The 22,057-nt window shown below is 34.1% G+C and overlaps 1 protein-coding gene across 25 annotated transcripts in view; it reads right to left on the bottom strand.

Moving 5' to 3' along the window:
• TAFA5 (TAFA chemokine like family member 5) overlaps positions 1-22,057 on the bottom strand; it is a 466,608-nt gene that overhangs the window by 239,004 nt on the left and 205,547 nt on the right. For all 25 annotated transcript variants that reach the window (XM_064422128.1, XM_064422126.1, XM_064422127.1 and 22 more), the window contains one exon: positions 5,536-5,685. In XM_064422128.1, coding sequence (XP_064278198.1) covers positions 5,536-5,685 — 150 coding nt within the window. The remainder of the gene's footprint in view (positions 1-5,535; positions 5,686-22,057) is intronic.

The raw sequence follows: 22,057 nt of genomic DNA, 5'->3' as shown, positions 1-22,057 counted from the left end.
TTGTGATATTATTGAGACAAGAAATTTCACTCAACTTCTTTTGGAATGTCACATATTGTCCTTAGTTTGGAGCTGAAAGCAAAGTAACTGAAATGAAACTTCCTGCGCATTTCCAAATGAAAAGTGACCTGCAAGGTGGAAATTGTCAGACTGCATGGAGAGGAAAGGGAAGCTCATGAGTAATAGAAACATTTTTACTTCCATATCAGTAAATCAAAAAATCTGTAGTTCTAATGGAATTGTCTAGAGGTAGTTGAAAGAAAATAAAGCCTTGTACATGTTCCGGTGCATCTATACATACAGATGCATTTTGTGTCTGCATATGTGGGAGTTAGGAATTTTTTCAAGCCATGTTGAAAAATATGTTTGATATGCATACTAGTTTTCCTTTTGGTTTAAATTCTTTTAAAGAGACGTTCCTTAAATGCAATTAAGTAAAATGTATAATAATTACAGTGAAGGAAGATTTGAAATATCTGCAATAAAATAATTATAAAATAACATAAATATTGAAATAACAAGCATATTAAATACTCTAAATGTAAGAGCAAATATTCTTATTTCTTAAAGTAATTATAGTTCGGTTTTCTTTTTTTTCCTTTGCTCCCTGCAATATGTCTAAGATTCTTTAGAATGATGAAGCTTTCCAGTTATTAAGCAGTTTTGTTTGAAGTGCATGACCTAGGATTCTATTAATGATCAGTTCTGACCCCTACACCTCCCTATAGAGTCCTAGAGATAATAAGAAGAGCAGGGAATTATTGATTGAAACTAATGTGGTGTCCTTGTAGATCCTGAGTGTCTGTGTTAAACAAAATCAATCAATGCTAACTGAAAAGCATGTTAATCATAATGTATGAACAACTTATATACATTAACATCCTATAGAAACCAATATTGCTACAATGCTTGCAAATGCAATTATATATTACTAAAACTGTAAATAGTAAAAAAGAAAAACAAAAACAAAAAACCAATCAAACCACACTTTGATTTGTAACAAAAGGTGTCTGAACACCTTGAATTTCCTTACCTGAGCTATACCTGTCCAAATTTAAGATTTTTGGATATTGGGATTGATCTTCTGGCATTTCTCATAGCACTTAGTGGACAAAAAAGTAACTGACATAAGAGTCTTCTAATCACAGAATTCAGGTAAGCAAATTAATGATTGCCATCCTAATTTTCTCAGGCAAATAACCAAATTCTCTCATACCATTTCCCCTCTCATCAACGGTTTCTATTTTTGGAACAAAATTGCAATTTATTTCATTTACCTATAAATATATATTCTACATAAGTATGTGAATTATTAAACATTTAAAAGTTCTTTGCACACTTCTCAGTATACTGTCCTTGTATTCTAAGAAATGCTTTGGCATAACAAATCTTTTCAGATTTATACAATTCTTGTGAAAGAACATAAATCATGAGTGCATCTGTCCACAAATTTTTGTCAAAGACTTTTCCTCACTTGCTTTAAAATAAATTTAAATTAGCAAAGGTACTGAAAAAACCAAAGAACAATTGCTATCTTCGAATCTCTCACTGGTTCCAGCTTAAAAACTGATGAAGCTTAACTGACACACAGGGAAATTACACTGGTGATAAACCAGATGCTACATTGAAATAAAATATCTAATCAAACTAATGCAACTGAGGTCATTGCTATGGAATTTGATCTCAAAAATGGGACTAGGGAACACCAGTTGCAAATAAAAATAATATAATGAAAAGTGCAGGCAAACCACTGTCATAACATCACAAACCCTACATTCATGAATAAAAATTACATCATAACAAAACATACCAAGTATACATTATGACTCTGTGGGTGTAGAAATGAAGCAATCAACACTAAATCAAGCTTTAAATCAGGGTGAATATCGATGCCATTTTTTCAGAATACATTAGCAATCTGCCATAGTTAAAGACTGCTCAAAAAAAATACAAATCAAATCAACTTCCTCCATCATATGGAAATATTTCAAGAAAATCTCTGTTCTTCATGTACTGCTCAGACCAAGTTCTAAACACTGTACTTCCATTGCTAAGAATTTCAGTTTTGTCTGTCTGACATTCACTGTGTTTCCTTTCTTAGCAAAACGCCTTCACTGATGCAGCAGTGGAAAGCAGAGTGGATTTTGATAATCAACTCAGGACTTACTCTAAGAGCAATGTTGACAAGTGCAATCTCACCCAATGTTTGTAAAGTTTAAGAGCCCTTAAATTACCTACTCCTTTTGCTGCAAGAATTGACACTTGGATTTCAAAGCTCCAGGAAATATACTACACAACTGAACATATTCTAAGGTACTTCTCTCCACTGAACATTGTAAAAATGGTAGCAAGGTACAACACAATCTATTTTAAGGTTGTAAAAATTACCAGCTTTGATACTGAATTCTTAAATCACTCTCTTGCTAAAAGATGCAACAAAATTGTTAGCTAATATTTTCTCACTATTGGATTAGCAGGACACACTTACTATGCCTGCTTCCTTCACATATGACTTTGCATTAAGGTCTAAGGTCCACCTTCACCATAGGAATAATTTCTTTAAAATCAAGACTATATAAGGAATGAAATGCAAAGAAACAAATTTTTGAGGGTTTTTTTTGACAGCAAAAATAAATTGTCAAATAGCAATTATATACTAAACATCAACTGTAATACAGATGAAGAAAAACTTGCAAAAGTAGATTCTACATCTTATTTTAAGAAGGTCAGGGAAGGATTTATTTGTTTGTCTCAAAAATGGGTTTGTTTATAGTAAAAAAACAAAAACAAAACCCAACAATTATGTTTAGTTTTTACATTCCTAAACCAGCAGTGTTTGACTTAATATTGGAGACAAAATCAGCTTTCTGCTACATATTTTTATGTAGCATTCATGTCATGTTCAGAATAAAGCTTTAAGTAGTTGTGCTTGAAAAACAATAATTCTAGAAATGTGGATAAAAATATGGAAGAATTCAGTGTTAATTCTTTAAAGTATGAACCTGGTAAATTCACAGATGGATACTTGTCAGTCAGTAGCCAATTTATCTGCCAGCTTTACTTGCAAGCAGGTTAGAGACAAGATAAAGTGCTTGTTTATTATTTTCTTTATAATTGTGTTGATGTTATGTAAAACTAATTTTTTAACTTCATTCATGAAAAAAATCTAGTCAAAGGTTTGACTTTTGCCTTCATTTTAGTCAAGAAACTTGATATACAGTTCTAGGTATCACTAACCTTTTTGAGCTCTGATTAGAAAACATCCCCAACAGTGCTGAGGAAAACAAAGTAGCATGCCCTACATATCTTGTGGTTATTCTCAGCAAAGGCCTCATCATTCTAATTTTAAAAATTTCAGAAAATAATGAAGAACCATGTTATTATATTTTAATATGTCACAGAATCAAAGAACACCAGGTAGGAAGGGAACCTCAGGGATCATCTGGTCCAACCTTTTTAGGCAAAAATGCCAGTCCAGACGAAATGGCCCAGCACCCTGTCCAACTGAATCTTAACTGTACAATCCACCAGTTCCCTGGGGTGTTTCAAATGATGTTTTTTCTCATTTTGAAAAATTATTATTTTGTGTCTAATTGGAATATCCACAGAAGAAACTTGTACCCATTATCCCTCATCTTTTCCATATGACTCCTTGCCAGCGTTAAAAAAAAATAATTATGGTATATAGACACAAACGTTAAAGGGAAGCTTTATTTTTCAACTGATGAACTTCCCACTTATTTTTCAGACATGAAGTATTACATAAAGAAACTTCTCTGTCTACATGATCTCAAACCATGGATCCTGTCATTTAGTTCTCTGTTTTCATAAAATGATGATCAAGCACATTGAAAGCACAAGCAGAATTTGAAACAGATTTTCTTCATGAGTTTCCCCAATAAATAAGTAAAGAAAGAAAAAATATTTTCAAATATCAAATTAACGCTAAGCTTCCACATTTTGAAAACAATCTAATGTAATCATCAAAGGATGAGATGCAGTCATGTCTTCTTAGTGACATTTACATTCCAGCTAAGTTTCACCTTAAGACACTCACAGGTCTATCAAGGCAAGGCAGAAAAACAGTGTGTAACAGTGAATGATACATCTGACTTATCCTAGGGAGTTAAGATGAGACAAATTTCTCTGGTAAGGTCCCTTTTGCTCTTTTTTGGGTATAAAGAAAAACTGGAGTTGCTAGCAGCTACCTTTGGATACCCAAGTTACAGCAAATCAATCTAACCATAGGCCAAAACTGACTGGCGAAAAATTATGTTTTGTTCCCATCAGCTAGTGCAAAATTTTTTTTTTTTTTCCTTAGAACTTTGCTGTTTTAAAATAGGAAATATATGCTGAATATTTTAATTGGTAGTAAGCATTTTTCCTAAAGTCGCAACTATAAATGACACAATAAAATCATTCCTTTCTTAAGCAATTATATGTTATGATCTAACAATAAAACATGAAAGGAGAACTACTGGATATAGTATTATACTATGAAAGAGACAGCTAAGAAACTATCTTGCAAAATACTGAAAACAGTGAAAGAAAAATGCAAAAATAGAATGTGCATGATGTTCCATATTTAGCTTTGTGGGTTGGCTCTGAAATCTCCTTTTGAGCTGTCTTTGATAATCATTGGTAAGACCAAATTCTGAGGCAACAGTAGGGTATTCTCCACAATATTTTTATGTGAGGACTTAAACCAGCCAGTATTCAAAGCTAATCCATATTTATTATAGTTCTCTACATAAGCACTTTTTTTTTTTTTATACTTTTGTTAATGGAGACCAGATCAAAACATATAATTTCACATCATTATTTTCAATATGTCTCCAATTTCATTTTTAATATTAATGCTTGCTAAAAGCCCTGCAAGGCAGACCTCTTTTGAAGACTCTCCCACTGTTAACATAATAGAGAATTTCATTTGTCTCAAAAAATTATTTCAAAGTGAAACTTTCTCATACCTCCCTGTATGTGAGCAGTTTTCCAGCTACACGCTATCAGTGCATCTGCAGTGAATCATACAGAATATCATTTTAAAGAGAGAAGAAATACTGGACATGTGATGTATATTCAGATACTGTATTCCAATTTTAGCATCAGTGCTTTCTTCAACAGCATTAAAAATCACACAGGAGCAGTCACATTAGCCTCCCAGTGGCATAAGACCTTTGAGGCTTGCTTGCTGCATTTTTTTAAAGTTTTAAGGAATAAAAAGTGAGGAAAAAAGAATGCTGTTTCACTGCTGATTCTGTAATCACATGAAGAATATAGCAGTACCATGCCCTTAACATTCAACTGCCTATCAAGGTAAAACAAAAGCGGAATTTCCAATGGAAAAAATATGCAATTGTAATATCTATACTATTAGTCAGTTCAACCCTTTGGTTGAATTTCAATGCTATTGCCATTGTTAGTTGGGACAACATGAACATTTATTCTATAGAGTTTTATGGTTTCTTGGGGTTTTTTTATGAGACACCACTCTTGTATTGGCAGAAACTGATTGAATAGATTTTTGCTTCTTACCATCAACACACGCTGGCCTTGCTCTTGTTGTACCGGCAATCTGTCCTTTTTTACATGCACAGCGAGCTGTTTGTCGGGCTATAGTCCTTCGGGGCTGACTGCTATCTCTGTCCAAAGTAACAATCTCACATGTACCTGCAGCCAGCTGACCTGGAAAAAAAACCAGCAACAGGTACCAGAGTCACTGAATGCACTACAGGAAATCTATTACAGCCAAATAGAGCCACGGCCCTAAGTCACAGCAGACACTGCACAACGAATGGGCAGCCAGCCGATGGATATAATAAAACTGAGATGACATACAATTTTTCTTTGTGGTGGACATATGAAAACCCTGCACACTGGTTCTGTCAGAAAATTATTATTGTTCCGTAAAAGCCAGAGAGTTGAGGTTACACAGGTTACTTTTACTTATGTTGGCTAAGTAAAAGAACAAACTTTCATGACAATGGAATTTAAATGATGTGCTCTTTCCATACTTCCAGAAAAGAAATTATAAAGAATACAAAAGCAAATAAAAACTTCCCCAAATTTCCATGAATACAATAAAGTCCTAAGTGCTTTTTGTGTTGTTTTTGAAGGAAAAAGCCTTTCAAAGCATGCCCACATTTGACAAACTGTCAGTCCTTTGGCTCTTGCTTCATCTAAACTGAAAGATAATTAATTCTCTTCCTGACTTATATTTGATATAGCTGTTATTTTCTTTTCTTTTTTCTTTTACTAAATTTACTATGTAACTGTCAAACTGCTTGAATGACACCACCCCCTTAGCTCAGTAATTACTTCCTTTTAATTGACTTTTCCAATATAGGTAGCTTTTACTAAATACTAAAGAAATACACACCACCTAATTCTGAATTTGGACTATACTATGAGAAAAAAACCCAAAAAGTTAAAAAAAAAAATTATAAAGAACATTACTTTGAAGTTAATGTTACACTTTTAAAGCAATGCACTTCCTCATGTAGAATCAATAATAGCCTAGTAGTATACCAAAATACTACCTTTTACAGGTAGGAAAGATACATTCTTGAATTTCAATGTATAGAAAGACCAAAAACAAATTCCCAACTACCACTTTGCATTACATATAATTTCTAGGGTTTATACTGCAGTAGTAAACAGGTGCAACACCATCTGCAAATCACAAGCTTTCCATGTTTTAGTTTTTATTAAAACAAAAAACAAAACAAAACCAAAAACAAAAAACCAAGAAAAAATTCTTATTGTTTTTAGAAAAAAATGCAGTTTAAATAACATTGACACTAAATCATTTTATGCTGAAGAAATAAAAAGAGAAATAAGCAAAAATTCTAATTTAATATCAAAACTAAAAAAATAAAACCAAATCAACCTGAAATATATATGAATGGACTTTAAGTCAAAAGGTGCAATGCTATTTTTCTGTGCTTCTTTCTTTTTTTCATTCAGAATACAAGTTTACCCAGTCTATTCTTCTCAGAAGCATAGCATTCTTCTCTTTCTCTTAAAATGCTTGTTGTGTGGAACAGCAAAATATTGCAGACTGTCACCAGCATTGTGTCTCGTTCTCTGCTAAGGCACCTGAATTTTATGTTTCTGTGACTCTTACACTGAAGTGAATTACAAAATGGCAAAAACAAAGATCTCAAGGATGGGTATGGAACAAGGTACTACAAATTCATGCAAATATATGATATATGTAAATAATATACATTAGGCTTATACTTATAAACACATATATTATATTCACAGTAGTGAACATTATCACCCCAGTATTTAATGGCTGCTGGCAACTAGACTCATGAGCTACGGTCAGTCCTGCGTTTCTACTCTTTTCCACCCAGTCTGTTAATAAAAACATCTGAGGATAAACATATTAATTAGAGGACTTTTACTCTGTTTTATGCTGCTTTTTTATTTTGTTCATTCAAAAACACTGGATTAGATGCAAAGCTTTAGCAAGAAAGATAGTAGCACATAATTTTCTAGAAAAAGACAAGGCAGATCCAGCTACACTCAAACATGTGGAACTGGAAAAAAGAAAAAAAACAAAAAAAACCCAAACCATTTGCTAATATATTTCATTCAGGATTGTAGGAGATGTATTGCTCCCAAGGAATATAGCTGTCTTGGTAGATCATGTAAAAAAAAAAAGGATAATCAGAAGTGTATTTAGATCCTGATGCCTTAGGCCACAAAAAAGTGGAAGCGCAAATAAGGCATGTAAGTGTACAGGTTTCCATACTCTCTACTATTTCTTTCACTAAAAGCTATGATAAATCATACAATGTAGGCAAATAATTGTATAAACTCTCATTTCAGAGGAAAGGAACCAGACTTACAGCACAGTGAAGGCAAATAATGACTATACTCAGAGAATAAAAACAATGAGGCTCTACGTCAAAATAATTTGTGAAGGCAATGAGTTTTCCAGAGACTGCAAGCAATGAGTATCAATAAGAACAGCTAATGGTATTTTCTGCTTTTGAGCCTGTAGAATTTTAGTTCTGCTCTGGTTTTTAGAAATGATAATTTCTTCCAGGCATAGTGACCTAATTTTCTTTATGAATTTTTTTATTTATGAAATCTAGGATACCTACACAAGAGCAATTGCTATACAATTTTGTCTGTTGCTTTTCTTTTTTTCTATAGCAGAAGAAAATTGTAAGCTGTTGTAGAGCTACAAGAGCTCTTACATATATGACATAAATATTTGCTCCTGATTGTGTCACAGGCTGCAAAGATTGCAAGCATATTGAACACTGTAGCAGAGAATACACCCAGTGCTACTTGGTTTTAGATGGCTGTAAAGCATGAAATGTTTTAGTTAAGGTTATGGAAGGCCATCTCCAGAGAAAGAGTCATCCTGTGTAAAACATGTCCTCTCTGTCTTTCATTAGGTAGAAGATAAGTCTACAGGAGTGCACTTAGATGACGTGTGCTACATTGGCTTTTTAATTTAATCTAGAAATATAAGGTACAAAGTAATAGAACTAAATGAATATGCTTTTTGCAAGTACTGAATTGCAAAAATTAGGATACCTTTCATTTTCAGGGAAGTTAACACAGTGACCTCTTTCAGAGATGTTAATGAAAAAAGGCTGTTACTTGGTGAGCCTCTGAACATGCTCCACTTCACTCCTAAAGCCAGAGAAGAAATCTCAAGGCAGAATGGCTGAAGTTTCACTGGAGGTTTTCCAGCTGAGAAATTAGGTGCCACAGTCCATGAACAGTCATAAAGGCTCCACACTTTCATTATATTTTCTTTATGTACTTGCAACATACAAAGCAACTCATCTCCTTCTAACCTAAACAAAATAATCTTGGTGGAAAAAAATTAAAAGCATCATTAAAGAATAGAGTCATACTAGCTTTGTCTAAAAGTTTTCTTCCAAGAAAATTTTTACTGTTTTATAAACCAAACATGATGATTATTTCAGAAGTACCATAAAACTGGAGCTTTCCAAGATAATTAGTAGATTTTTTTTGTTGTTCTTACTTTTATTATATAGATATGTATATGCAAATATATTAAATATTTATTTTATAATTTTAATCCAATAATTAAGACCTCAATGGCAATTTATTTGATTTTGTGTTGTCACCATCTGGTTACTAAACAGAGAAAAGTTTCAGTTCTTTAATGCTCTTTTATACTGTAGCACTGCATTCTTAAAATGCCAGTAGATTTCTCTCCACTCTCTCCCATCACAAACACAAATGCTTCTATATGGAATTATTTCAGAAAAAGGGAAAAAACACAGGATTCTGAACAAAAAAATGCAATCAGAGTAAACAAAAATAAAAAAAATGAACAACTTTTAGAATTTTAAGTAAAACAGGACTGTGCTCTTGGCTTGTATCTTGAAAATGTTTACAGTAACTGCTGTATACATCACTTTTCTGGGTCTTTTTCTAAATGAGGTCTGCTTGTGATCAGTCCTCAAACTGCTCTTTGCAAGACTTACATGGAAGTGTAGGAATCATGAAAAGCTCAAAAACAAAAGGCATTATTCATGTTTACCACTAAGACTCTTCTGTAAACTAAATGTTATTGTTGAAAGAACAAAGATTTTGAAAGATCTATATTTTCTGCAATAGTTAAAAGCCTTAAATGATGGATATATTTGTATTACATGGAGGGTACTTGGGATAATATTTTAATTTTCTGTGGCTAAAAATATTTATGTTATTCAATGGGAAATAAAAATCTAAATAATCCACATTAACTACAGCAATTAAGTTACAGATTTTTTTAAATTTATGCTTATTGCAAAGCTGAAGGTTTTACCTTTAATCCATTTAAAGAAACAAAATCAAATTATGAAGTAATAGAATCTGCAGGTACAGTGAAAGTAAGTCTTGATCTAAATATACAGACTTTTCCAGGAGTTTAGATTTCACGTTCATCCAGAAAACCTACTTGTGATTTGTACATGCAGGCTTATATTATAGTTTCAGTGAACAATTTTTCCATGCATCACCAATTTGATGCCTAGCAACACAAGCTCTTTTAGTTTAAAATGCATTAAGTTAGATGGTATTAAAATTCTTGGCTGGATTCAGATATGCTTTTGTCAGTGAACACAATGCAGGAGTTGTTTCAAAATCAGATCATAGGAATACATTCAGTAGTTTTCTATTACAATATTGAAGTTTTTCTGACAACAGAGCCATGCCAACTCCTGAGCAGGGCTGAGGATCAACAATTCCTACAGAAATAAGGGGGAACTGAAGTACTTAGTGTCACTCATTATCTGCATTTTGACATTAACCTGAGTAACAAATATTTAAAAATAATTCAATTTAAAATATAAAAAGCATATGGGTAAGGGGAACTCAATTTTTTGTCATATATGCTTCCTCAAAGAAAATGTCCTGAAAGATCTCTTACACTGGACATGATCCAATTCCAGACAGTCCAATTACCTTTTATTTTTAAACTTTAGTTCATAATGAGGGAGATTTTGCAAGGAATTGGTTTGCCTCAAAGAACTACATTCATGGTTAAACTGCAATAGTAGAATTTGTGAAAATCCAACTAGCATTAAATAAGAAACAACAGCTTCTACAATGTTTCTGTGGGGAAAAATGTATTTAAAATAAAGTAATAAAGTAAATTAGAGTAGAATTGGCACAGCAAGTATGGGGAAAAGTTTTTCAAATCAATCAGCAGCATTTGAGAATAACTATCAAATAAGAATATTGTTTCCATTGTTAATTTATGTGATACAAAGGCATTTCAATTTCTCAATAGATTACGTTTAAGGAAATAAGTTATTTCCCTTTCCTCTTTTCAAAGTCAGTGATATTAGAAACATTTGTTTCCAAGATGGTTCATATATTATTTTGGACCTTATATTAATTTCATTGAAACAAATGTTGTGTCTGTTTAAGTAACAAGGCTACACAAAACAATTCTTCATGCTAGGAGAATTAGACAACCTCTTTAAAATAGTCTCTACCAGTTTTTCTTGAGGGTATGACTATGTTGTCAGTAGAAGACGAGACTGATGTTACTGAAACAAAAAAATAATTAATTTGGATAATCCTAATCTACTGGTGTAACCCACAGGTGTCCAGTAGAGTAAAAAGCAGTACAGTTTTTTTCCGAAGATTCCTTACATTTACTTCACTACAGGTTCAGAGTCATACTTGATGACATCGAGTCAACATTATAACGTGATCTTTGTAGCTTCTCAGTCTTAAAAGGAGTGATTTTAAATTTTAGTGGTATTAAAGAAGAATATGTGTCTTAAAAGGTGTGGCTTGTGTGCCCATTTTATGAAGAAAAAAAAAATCCCTGTAGAACTTAATTAGGTAATATTTATGAATAATGAGAAAAATATGATTAATGCCTTCTCCTTTAAACACTTAGTTTACATATTTTTCAGAGTTCCACTGCAATGAAACAGTACATTGTGTCCCCCTAGTAATTACTAATCTTACTGCAATTTTCAGACTACCACTTAGCCATCTCAAGCACATAAACAGCACAGACATTAGGAAAATAGTTTTCAGCTCCTCCATTCTGAAATAAGCAGTAAATTTTAATTAAGACAGATCCTAGTCTTCCAAGTAGTTGCACAGGAAAGAAAATCAAGTCTGTAGAGATTCAACATACATTCAGGGCCCATTTTGAGATTTCATTTTTTTCCCAGATAAGAGTAATGCCCTAACTTATTACACCTGATACTGCTATTGCATGTAATTGCTTAATGTTTTGTTGTATAATTAAGAATAATCTCCCACATATCTGACTATTAAAAACACAAGAGACAAAAAATAAATGTAAAACCCAACTGCAGTAAAAACAAAATGCAAGATTTCAGATTCCAAATGGAATTCTCAATCAGAATTAGTACACAAAGGGGAATTCCAGGCCAGAAAAAGATCAAAAAGTCAAGGATGTATGAATAAATGTGGAAACAAGTCATTTGTACATAGGAACCTAGTTCTAACCAATTTTTCCTCCTTTATTACTTTAAAACATATTTCTTACTGCATATGTAGAAATAAGGTGTTTGAGTCTTTTTTCTTTAACTAATTTCTGCCTCTGTGTAAGTCAGTGTGAACTGCAAATCTCAGCTCCACAGAGCTGCTCCAAGGAGGACCTGCAGCTCCAAGGGGTTGGATAATTGCTTCTGGAGGCTTTGATTGGTTACAAAAAGGAAATAACTGCAGGAACTCAGGATTGAACAAAGATTTGCTTATTTGCATAAGCCAGGTAGTATTACTTTCCTAAAAATAATAGAAGATGTTAAAAAAAAAAAGGCAAAAGAAAATTAAAATGAAAAAGAAAAAAAAAGTAAAAAAATAAAATCCTTCCATGTCTTTACCAGCCTCTACATGTAAAATAAACCTAGTCTGTTTATAAAACAAACAGGATAGCCATAGGGGAAAAAATGTTATTGGAGGGATGCTGATATTCCTCTTGAGAAAGACAGGAATAAAAAGCACAGGTTTGTCTAAAAAGCTACTGACATTTGTTGGAGCCAGAAGCTGTATGTCAGGAAGGAACAAGTCTGTTGTGTTAGCAAAATATGTCACTGCAGGGAGCATGAAATCAGTTTGAAAGAACATGCAGATAAAGTCATATATCAGAAGTAGATATAATGTAGCTGCTCAGGTAAACAGTGTTTTTCTCAGTTTTCTACTATCAAACCATTATTCTAGGATTACCTGATTGCTATTCTAGCAGGATTTGAAAACTACTTACAAATGAACAGCCTTTAAAAAGTCATCATACAAATACCCATCCTACTTGTATCAAAATATGATACAAGCAAGATTCTGAGTTCAACAGCAGGTTTTGGGTAATATTTGATCAATTAAGGGCCATATAGAAAGAACTAACATACTGAAATTTTGTTTTATTGAATTCCATTGGTATGTGTCAGTCCTTAAACTGCAGAAACAATAACCCAAAGTCTAATCACCATCCACCAGGAACAAAGTTATACCCCATGCAAAAAGAACTGTGTCATTATTCGATGCCTGTAGCAGTTTTCAGAACCTGAAGGCCAAACTAGGCAACTAAAGACAACAACTACCTAACAATATCCAGCCTTGTTAACATGCCATATGCTAACTCATACCTATGTATGAAAAAAATTCAAATTATGAAAATTTTCTGTCATTTTTGTAGGACAAATATTATCACAGTAAATAACCTACTCTCCTGTTAAGTAGGTCTAAATGATTTCTTTAAAATAAGGCTGTTTATTTTCACTACTGCCTGTAACATTACTCTTCACTTTTCACAAAAGACTATGACAAAAAACCTTAAATTCACAAAAGACTACGACAAAAAACCTTAAAACAATTTCTTTCTAGTAACGGCATGGAAATGCAGTTGTTTTTTTGGTAATCTAGATGGCAGGCTTACCCTGAAGTCACTACATAGCAGACAAAATGTTCTAGTAGCTAAGGCAATTATTTTGCCATTTTTTTTGTTTACGGAAGAAGTCCATAAACATTCTCCATTTAAAATAAATTCTCTCAAGACTTGGTTATGCTGCACTTGCTGTGAACATATAGGTACAACAGCTCACACATAACCACACAGAAATATAAACTTATCTCAGGAACACAGCAAAAGTAAACACTGGAAAAAAAAGAAAAGAGGAAATGAGGGAAAAAAAAAAAGCAGCTCTGAAGTAGAACAGTATCTGTATCCAAGAAGAAAACAAATTTCAACAATTTTTAATGTCTTACTATACCTGAGAAGAAGTAGTCCCACTGAAAATATATGACATTAATTAGAAGTATTATGGATGAATCCAAACAGGGAGAATTTGCATCTCTTTTAGTGTGTCTGCAGTGATCATAAAGGAAGTTTATGGGGCATGTGTTCAGCTAATCTGGATGCTAGCATGAGTGCTCAAATCAAGCACATCATCAGGACCAGAGCAGAACAGCTCGTACCTGCTGTGTCTGCTGTTTCTTCTTGCTTTGCTCCCACTGTTGTCCCTGATCCCACCAGAGCGGTGGAGCAGGGCTCAAGAAGTAACTGCAGGAATTCAGGATTGAATGGAGCAGGGCTCAAGGAAGGCCCTCATTCAGGGCTGTGCTGAGCCCATGGCTACATGCAGCACACAAGCCCCACTACTGCAGGCACAGCACCAAGGTTAGAGTTAAAAAGACAGATATAGTATGTAAAAGAAATACATCCTTTCTGTTAGGCTAATACAAAAGTTCAGGTCCAAACAGAAGGAGTGAACTTCAGACCAGGCTCCTTAACTGATTAATTTGAGTGATGGCTTTCATTTGAAAGGTTTGGGAACAAGGTTTTACGCAAGTGTGACAGAGAAGCAGGAGTATGCTGGCTATTATTCTCAGATGTTCTGCAGACTTGGAGGAGTGATTTTCTATCTGGGCCAGCTTCACTGCTGCATTTTCCATTTTTATCTGTTTTGCTCAAAATGACTTATGAAACAGGTGCATGCCGAAATGAAAAGTTTTCATGGATAAAATCCATGATTTTTATATCCTTATTTCTAGTCCTCCAAGAATATAACCATTTATGGGATAAGATTCTCTTCTGCACAACTCAGAGGAGGGTGTCAGAAAGAGAGTTTTTAAGTTGCTCATGTATCCAAGGCTACCCAAAGAGAGAGAAGTTAACGAGGACGACTGTCATCCCACCCACCTTTACCAATCAGTAAAGGACTCAAGATTAGAGACATACACAATATCTCCTCCTGTGTCCCACTAACCAGGAACAATACCTTCCATTTACACAACTAAGTGTTCAACCATTGCACACTCACAACTCTATTATTTCAACTCTACAACATATAGAGGGAATCCTGCTTAAAGAAAGTACATCATGTATATTCACACTAGGTGCAGAATTAATCTCGAGTTACTGAAAACCTGAAAATATTTTAATTATTTTAATATTTAATATTTTAAAATATTTAACTGTACAAATTCATTTTTTCTGGACTTAGTGGCTGCAAAATAAACACAAATAAATCTATCAACAGAAGCAAAAATTATATGGTATGATATGTGTTCATATCATAGAAGACAATGTCACAAAGTCTTTATACACTGATGACCTTTTAAAAAACTTTAACTGAATCTTTATTAGTATTATTATTCCCTCTAAAGCAAGGTCCATCTTTTTATGTACTGCTTATCAGTTTTACTAGCTAATAAAAAGTTAAATTATGCCATCAATTTCCCAATGAATGCCTAATAAATAATACTTCCTTAGTTCAAGGTCCTCAATAAAAAGGAACAAAAATGAGGCCTGACACCATTTTGCTCAGCATTTTGATGAACTGAATTTGCTATTACTCATGGTGTACCATCATGAAATATGTTTTCTAAGATGTAGAATAGACTGTAGTTAAGTTTTCTAAACACAAGCAAACTTGCATAAATGTACACACATATACACATACAGATATTCTTCACAGAAGGGAGTGAAGATTATCCATTGAAGGCATTGCTTCTGACGTTGACCATAAGATATAAGCAATTTTCCATGGTTCCTCACACAATACTGTTATACTAATAACACAGAGTGGATCATTAAGCCTGCTCTTTATCATACCATAGTTAATGGTGCAATATCTTTACTTTAAGAAATACAACTTTAAGTCCTGCCCAGAGAAAGAATTCATAGCAGAAACTACCGTGTAAGAATTCCCACTTATTTCTAAGGGAGTGCAAAAATAAAAAAAGCCAGGTCTGAGTCTGGTGTTGACTATACTTTGCATTGCTTGTTCCCATCTGCCTGCTAGAGCTTTAACACCACAGTGCTGACTGCAGACCATGTTTCAGTGTTCTGAGTGTGTCTGGTGGATGACACTAAATTTTCCTCTTAAATTTGAGATTAAGTGCATCAAAAACCATTACAGACCATATTTCATCAGCTAAGACTCTAATAAGAAATGTTAAGATGTGAGATTTGATCAACTCCATGGGTCACACTGAAGTAGCACTGACCAGTATTTTCTGAAAACTCTCAAGGTAAAGAGCACTGAGTGCAACAAAATGCTGCTTCTCAAACAGAGGAAAAGCTGAAGGAAAACAGTTAACATAATGGAGAAGCATTAGCATTTTCTGCCTTCCTATTGGTGAATATATTTCAGTTGTTTAGATTAGTGGTACTGATATTGTGCTCCTGTGGTAATGGCATGTAAGCAGGAGAAAGTATAAAACTCACAGAGAGGAGAATGATCCCACAGGGATGAGTAACACAGCAGTAAAGCAAGATTTATTGAATGAATGTTTGCACTCACCAGATGTAATAAAACTTGAATGATATCAAGCAACTAATGTACATATATGAGATATACATAGTCATGTTGATCACTTATGGCCTGCCCTTCTTATTTTAATTTTCCCAATGGCAATATAGAAACCCGAATGAAAACTGAGGATAAGCTGATAGGAACAAGAACAGAAAAGCTAGCAATAATATTTCATTAAAAAAGTGTTTCTGAAAGGCAATATAACCTTTTATCTAAATGCCTCAAATCCAAAATGTATTAGGTTCAAATAAAATAAAGTTATTTTAATAAGGTATAGGTAATCAGAATTTATACAGCAACAGCTAAAGAGAGAGAGATTACGACACTAAGACAAATCCAGTCGTTCAGATCAAAGATTGGGCAGGCTATCTCTACAGAATATAGGCCAACACAAGTATGTATTACCTAAGGGGCAAGTAAGTGTAGTGAACTGAATGATTAATCACAGCTGTAACTATGCATCACATTATTTGTGTATATGTTGATGCATAAACATGGATATTTTGGTCTGATATGAGGTGGACAACAGCAGAGGGACACTGATTTTGTAATAAAGAGAACATCAAAACCACATTGTGCGAGACATGAGCCTATTTATATACAAAAAGCAGTGACTCTGTTTTTTATCATTTAACTTAAGGAATGGATTAAATAATGATTACATAGTCTTGGTTCTAAACAGGAGTGGCAATCAAAAGACAAGGATTCCATTTCTGAGGTTGTCATATATCTTCTGTACTAGCTAACCATTTTGCTCTCATTAACAGGATTATAGCACACTGTTTGCAGTGAAACTACACCACCATCAAACTCTCAGTAGCCCAAAGCTGAAGCCATAAGGATGCGGTATTTATCAAAATTCAGTTCTTCTAATCTGCTAAAACCTAATGAATTAAAGAACAATCCTTCCCTAGTCTTAAGTGAAAACGGTAGTACATTTTCTGTACAACATGAATCTTTTCACAATGACTAATCCCATTCCCAATAAAATCAATGGACGTTTTATCACTAACTACATGGACCAAAAAAAAAAAAAAAAAAAGGCAGCATAAATTTCCACACTCCCAGCACCAGTCCTTTAGCAAATTTGTGTTACATCTTAAATAACTGTCATTCTAACCAAGGACATATGTCAAATGAATGACTTTGTATGTACCACAAGTCATGCAGCAGCTCAGAAGGTACCCCAAGATCAGGAGGCAGAGGTGCAGGTAAAACCAGAGGCACAATTGTTCAGCGGTGCACTTGGCTATGCACTGTATGACAACTCTATTGTCTTTTTTTTTTTTTTTTACTAGACAACCTCTAGGCACCCATTCCAACTTAAATCATTCTGTGATTAAATGATTATAATAATGTCCCAGAATACACTAGCATACACTGCGGGTATAAACAAGTACACACAGTATCTATACTCTTGTATGCACAGCTGTTGACATTTTAGTCTTTAAAACATCTTAGACACACCACATCTATTCTAGTAGACAGTTTCTTTTGCTACTGCTTCCCAATTTCAGATATTAGTATCAATTTTCTGTAACACAACTTATCTATTGAGATAAGTGTATTCCAAAGTTATTACAATGAATACCTGCTTTCTGGTATCTTCAATCAAATGAAGCTGGTCACTATTGGAGAAGAAAATGCAGTAATAGATTCAAAGACTTAATAAGAGTAAAGTATACAAATACACTATTTCTGAAATGCTAAAATCCTTAAGAGAATACAGAACTACATGTATCAATGATCTAAATACTGTATATATGTAGTATCTGTATGTATAATGCAGAATATAAATCGTGAATACCTAGAAAATGTAGCAGTGTATTCTCCAAAAATTTAGAGATGCACAGATCCAGATTTAGTCTGTCCAGATCCCTCTGTAGAAACTTCCTACCTCTCAGCAAATAGATACTGCCACTCAGCTTGGTGTCCTCTGTGAATTTACACTTGATCCCATCATCCAGATCATCAATAAAGACACTGGACAGAGCTGGCCCAAACTGATCTCTGGGAGACACCACTAGTGATAAGCTGCCCACTGGATGCAATGCCATTCACCACCATTGCCTGGGACCAGCCATCCAGACAGCTCTTAACCCAGTAAAAGAGTTACCTGTGGGTCACCAGCTTTTCCAGAATGTCATGGAAAATGGCATTTAATGGTTCCCTTTTCCACTTCCTACTAATTAGGTTTTTCACCAGGCCTAGCAGTAAAGATAAACATAAAAGTCAAGACTGTATTTGTTGCTTAACCCTTCATATAAACTTATGCATTGTCAGGCAAATGTTATAAAACCTAAGCAGCCTTTCTCCTTTCTTTAAAACATTACATAACTCATATCTTGTATCCTCTCCTACAGAGTTGCATGGTGGTTGCTGAGATTTTGTATATACATTTCTTACATACATAAATTTCATGGCTTTACACACAAACACAGATGCATATCCCACCCTATCCTGTCCTGGGATAAGCCATGTCTCAAGTTCTTTTGCCTCCCTCATATTATAAAATCCACTGATAATAGTTACTGCATGATCAGTATGCAACTGGGAAAAAAAAAAAAAAAAAAAGAAACAGTAAAAAAGAGAAAACTCTCAAGCTGTCTAGGCAACCAATCCTTTACACATTGCAACAACTTTCAAGTAAAGAGACTTCCCTGGAGTTGGTGAAAAATTAGAATCTTTGCCAAAGTCCCTTGGTGACAAAGGAAACGGATTTTGATATTTAAGCCCTAAACACAAAGTAGAACCAGCAAAACATAAAAGAAAACAAATCTATTTAATAATCTGATCAATTTTACCTTCCATTTTTCCAGTGATGGGGCTGTATCCAATGACAATGTAAACATTTTAGTTTGCACAATACAAGAAACACAATAGAAGAGTGTAATTAGTGCTGGAAAGACATTCTTGAGGAAGTACTTTGATTTCAAAAGACTGTTGTAGTGATTGTCACCCCTGCTGTGCTTGGATTCTCTCTTGATGTGCATAAAGTGTGAATGCAGAATGCATTATTATGAAACTCACTCGTCCTTGCATTTGTGTGCTCATTGCTTTGCCATCTTGTGGTAACCAAAAATAGAAACCTACAGAGCAGCATATAATTCACACTAGAATAATGCTGCTGTATTTTTTAATGAATTCTTCCATGCACTTGCTGGAAATCTACAACTCAAACCATGTTCTGCATTTTGTCATTTATTTAACAAATGCACAGTCATTTTCCTTTTAAGATTGAGATCACTGGAAAATACAAACTCTTGTCTAAACATTAAAAATAAGAATAAACATTAAATGATTTAATGCTGCATGAATGACTTCCAAAGAACTTTCCAAAATACACTACGAGATCTTTTGTTTAAAGGAAGTAAAGTGATTCTATTCTCTTAGCATGTATAAAAGCTATACCTGTATAAAAATGGTCCAACTACAGGACAGTTTAATGTGTTATAAAGGAAATTGGATTCAGACTTCATAAACTAGTCAATAATAATTTATGGAACAAAGTAATTTTCTGGCTTTAGTCTGGGGTTTCTCCTTTAAATTATCATGGGAAAAAGTAAATATAAAGCATCTACCCCTTCTAACTTTCACTTTTAAAAGAAGTAGCACATTTTTGAGTTAGCAGTCCCAAGGGAGAGAAGATGAGCCCTTCTGTTGCTAAGCAAGGGTTTGCCAGTTATTTCAAGCTTTAGCTGAGTACAAGCAATAATCACTACTGCCTGAAATATATTGGAATGAAAGTACATGGGACCATTCATGACACTTCATCAGCATGCAGGAGGCAAACAGAGTGACTGCAGTGATTGAATACAGGCTCAGAACTACTGCCTTTAATCTCCATCTCATTCATTCAGCCTTTACTTTTGGCACAGCTGTATGATAAACATTCTGACATTTCTTCCTTGCGCACCCTCCCTTGGAATCCCATGATTGCTGTGTGTATGTTTGTTATGTATTTAAGATCATCAGGGTTGGGCTTTTTTCTGTCATTGTGGGTTTGGTTCCACCCCCTTCTTCCACACCCTCCCCCCACAACCCAAAAAAAACCCCAAAAAAACCACCAGATCAACAAATGCCTGTGTATGGGAAAGGTATAACTGGCTTATAATGGCATTATATAGAATTCTAACATTACTGGTGCTAAAAAAATTCTGATGTTAAAGTGTATACAGTTTGTAACTCCATAATGGGGCTTTTGTTTGGTTTCTCTTCTGCTTGTTTGGATTTTTTTTTTTTTTTTTTTTTTTTTTTTTTTTTTTTTTTTTTTTTTTTTTTTTGCTGTGCATCACTTATCTTGACAAGAACCCATATGCAGTTCTGTATCACCAGTTCCTTGAATCTGCTTTGGCTTTGCAGCCACTGGGTTCTAGAGGGTCCTGAATACCTTAAAGCCTAATTGGTACCCTAAACAACCTACAGTAAAGTTAATGAGTTATACGCAAACCCATTAAGAACAAGCAAACTCTGCAACTGGGTAGCAACTATTAAAGTGGAGTGACACTGGTGTCAAAAAACAACTTCTGTTTTATATTACTCCCTTCTCATATTAAAATATCTAAGAGTTTTGGGAAAATCTGCCTAGTCCACTTAAAGAAGTTGGGCTGACTTCTTCTGCTCAGTATGCCAGACTCCTTTGAATTCACAAATAGCTGCACAAAACTATCCGCTTTTCACTCATTTTGTGCTGAAATTGATGTTGTATGATCACTACAATAGTTTTAATTAAATCAAAAAGATACTCTTATGACAAACAAAACACCATAAGGAACCCATTTAATACTCTACTCTCCAATATGGGAAAGCATTTGCAGTTTTGCTGACTAAAGGCATGTAGCCATAACTTAATGTCCAGAGGTAAGTGGGATAGAGATCTGCAGAGGACTGGCTCTACAGTGCCTGTCACTGATATGAAGATGCCTTTTCTCTTACACTAACTCTTCCTGCTGCTAAAGAGTTAGTGAGCAGTCAACATAATGCAAATGAAGAAAGAGGCAGGAAAAAATATCACCTACATCCTTTTCAGGCAACATGCAACACCATCTCTCTCAACTAAGTAAAAAGAGCAATTGATACACTGCATTGAAATCTGCAGACAGCAAACAGATTAATAAGAGAAGGAGATAGGAGATGAACTTTGCAGGTTCCCAGGGAGATGCAGAAATATCCTTGGAATAGCTAAAATAAATCTTTTAAAGAAAAAAATTATTCCATTAACTACAATGCCATGTAAAGAACAGGACCTAAAATAATTTTTCAGAAGACAAGTCAAATTCTGTGCTGTACTTAAGTAGCAGCAAACAATCCAGCACCTTCCCCCTAAGCATTCATACTGTACTTTTAAGGATAAGGTTTCATTAGTTATTCACTTCAATCAGAAAAAAAACCTCAAACCCTTGAATATGAAAAAAAAATCGGCCCGTCATTTGAAACATGAAAATCTTCTAAGCAGCAATAACAAAGGAACACAACACACAGTGAGACAGACTAATGTCACTACCTGTATGTCATTATGGAAAAGGGAGCTAGGATGATTACATCTACACTGTAGTGTAGCAAATACATTGAACTGTCAGCAAGAACTGATACCAGTATATTTGTTCAACACTTTCTTGCTGTGACTATTCTATCTTGCCTGAAAACAACCATTCACTAGTAGCAGTTGGTCAGCAATATTGAATTATTAGACTATACCAGCTCACATTATGATTTTTTACTATTAATTTAAAAACAGAATTTCACTGTTATAAAACCACCGCAAGTTCCAG

Source organism: Passer domesticus, chromosome 5 (genome assembly GCF_036417665.1).
Source record: "Passer domesticus isolate bPasDom1 chromosome 5, bPasDom1.hap1, whole genome shotgun sequence".
Lineage (NCBI taxonomy): Eukaryota > Metazoa > Chordata > Aves > Passeriformes > Passeridae > Passer > Passer domesticus.
This window is presented reverse-complemented; position numbering and strand designations above follow the sequence as displayed.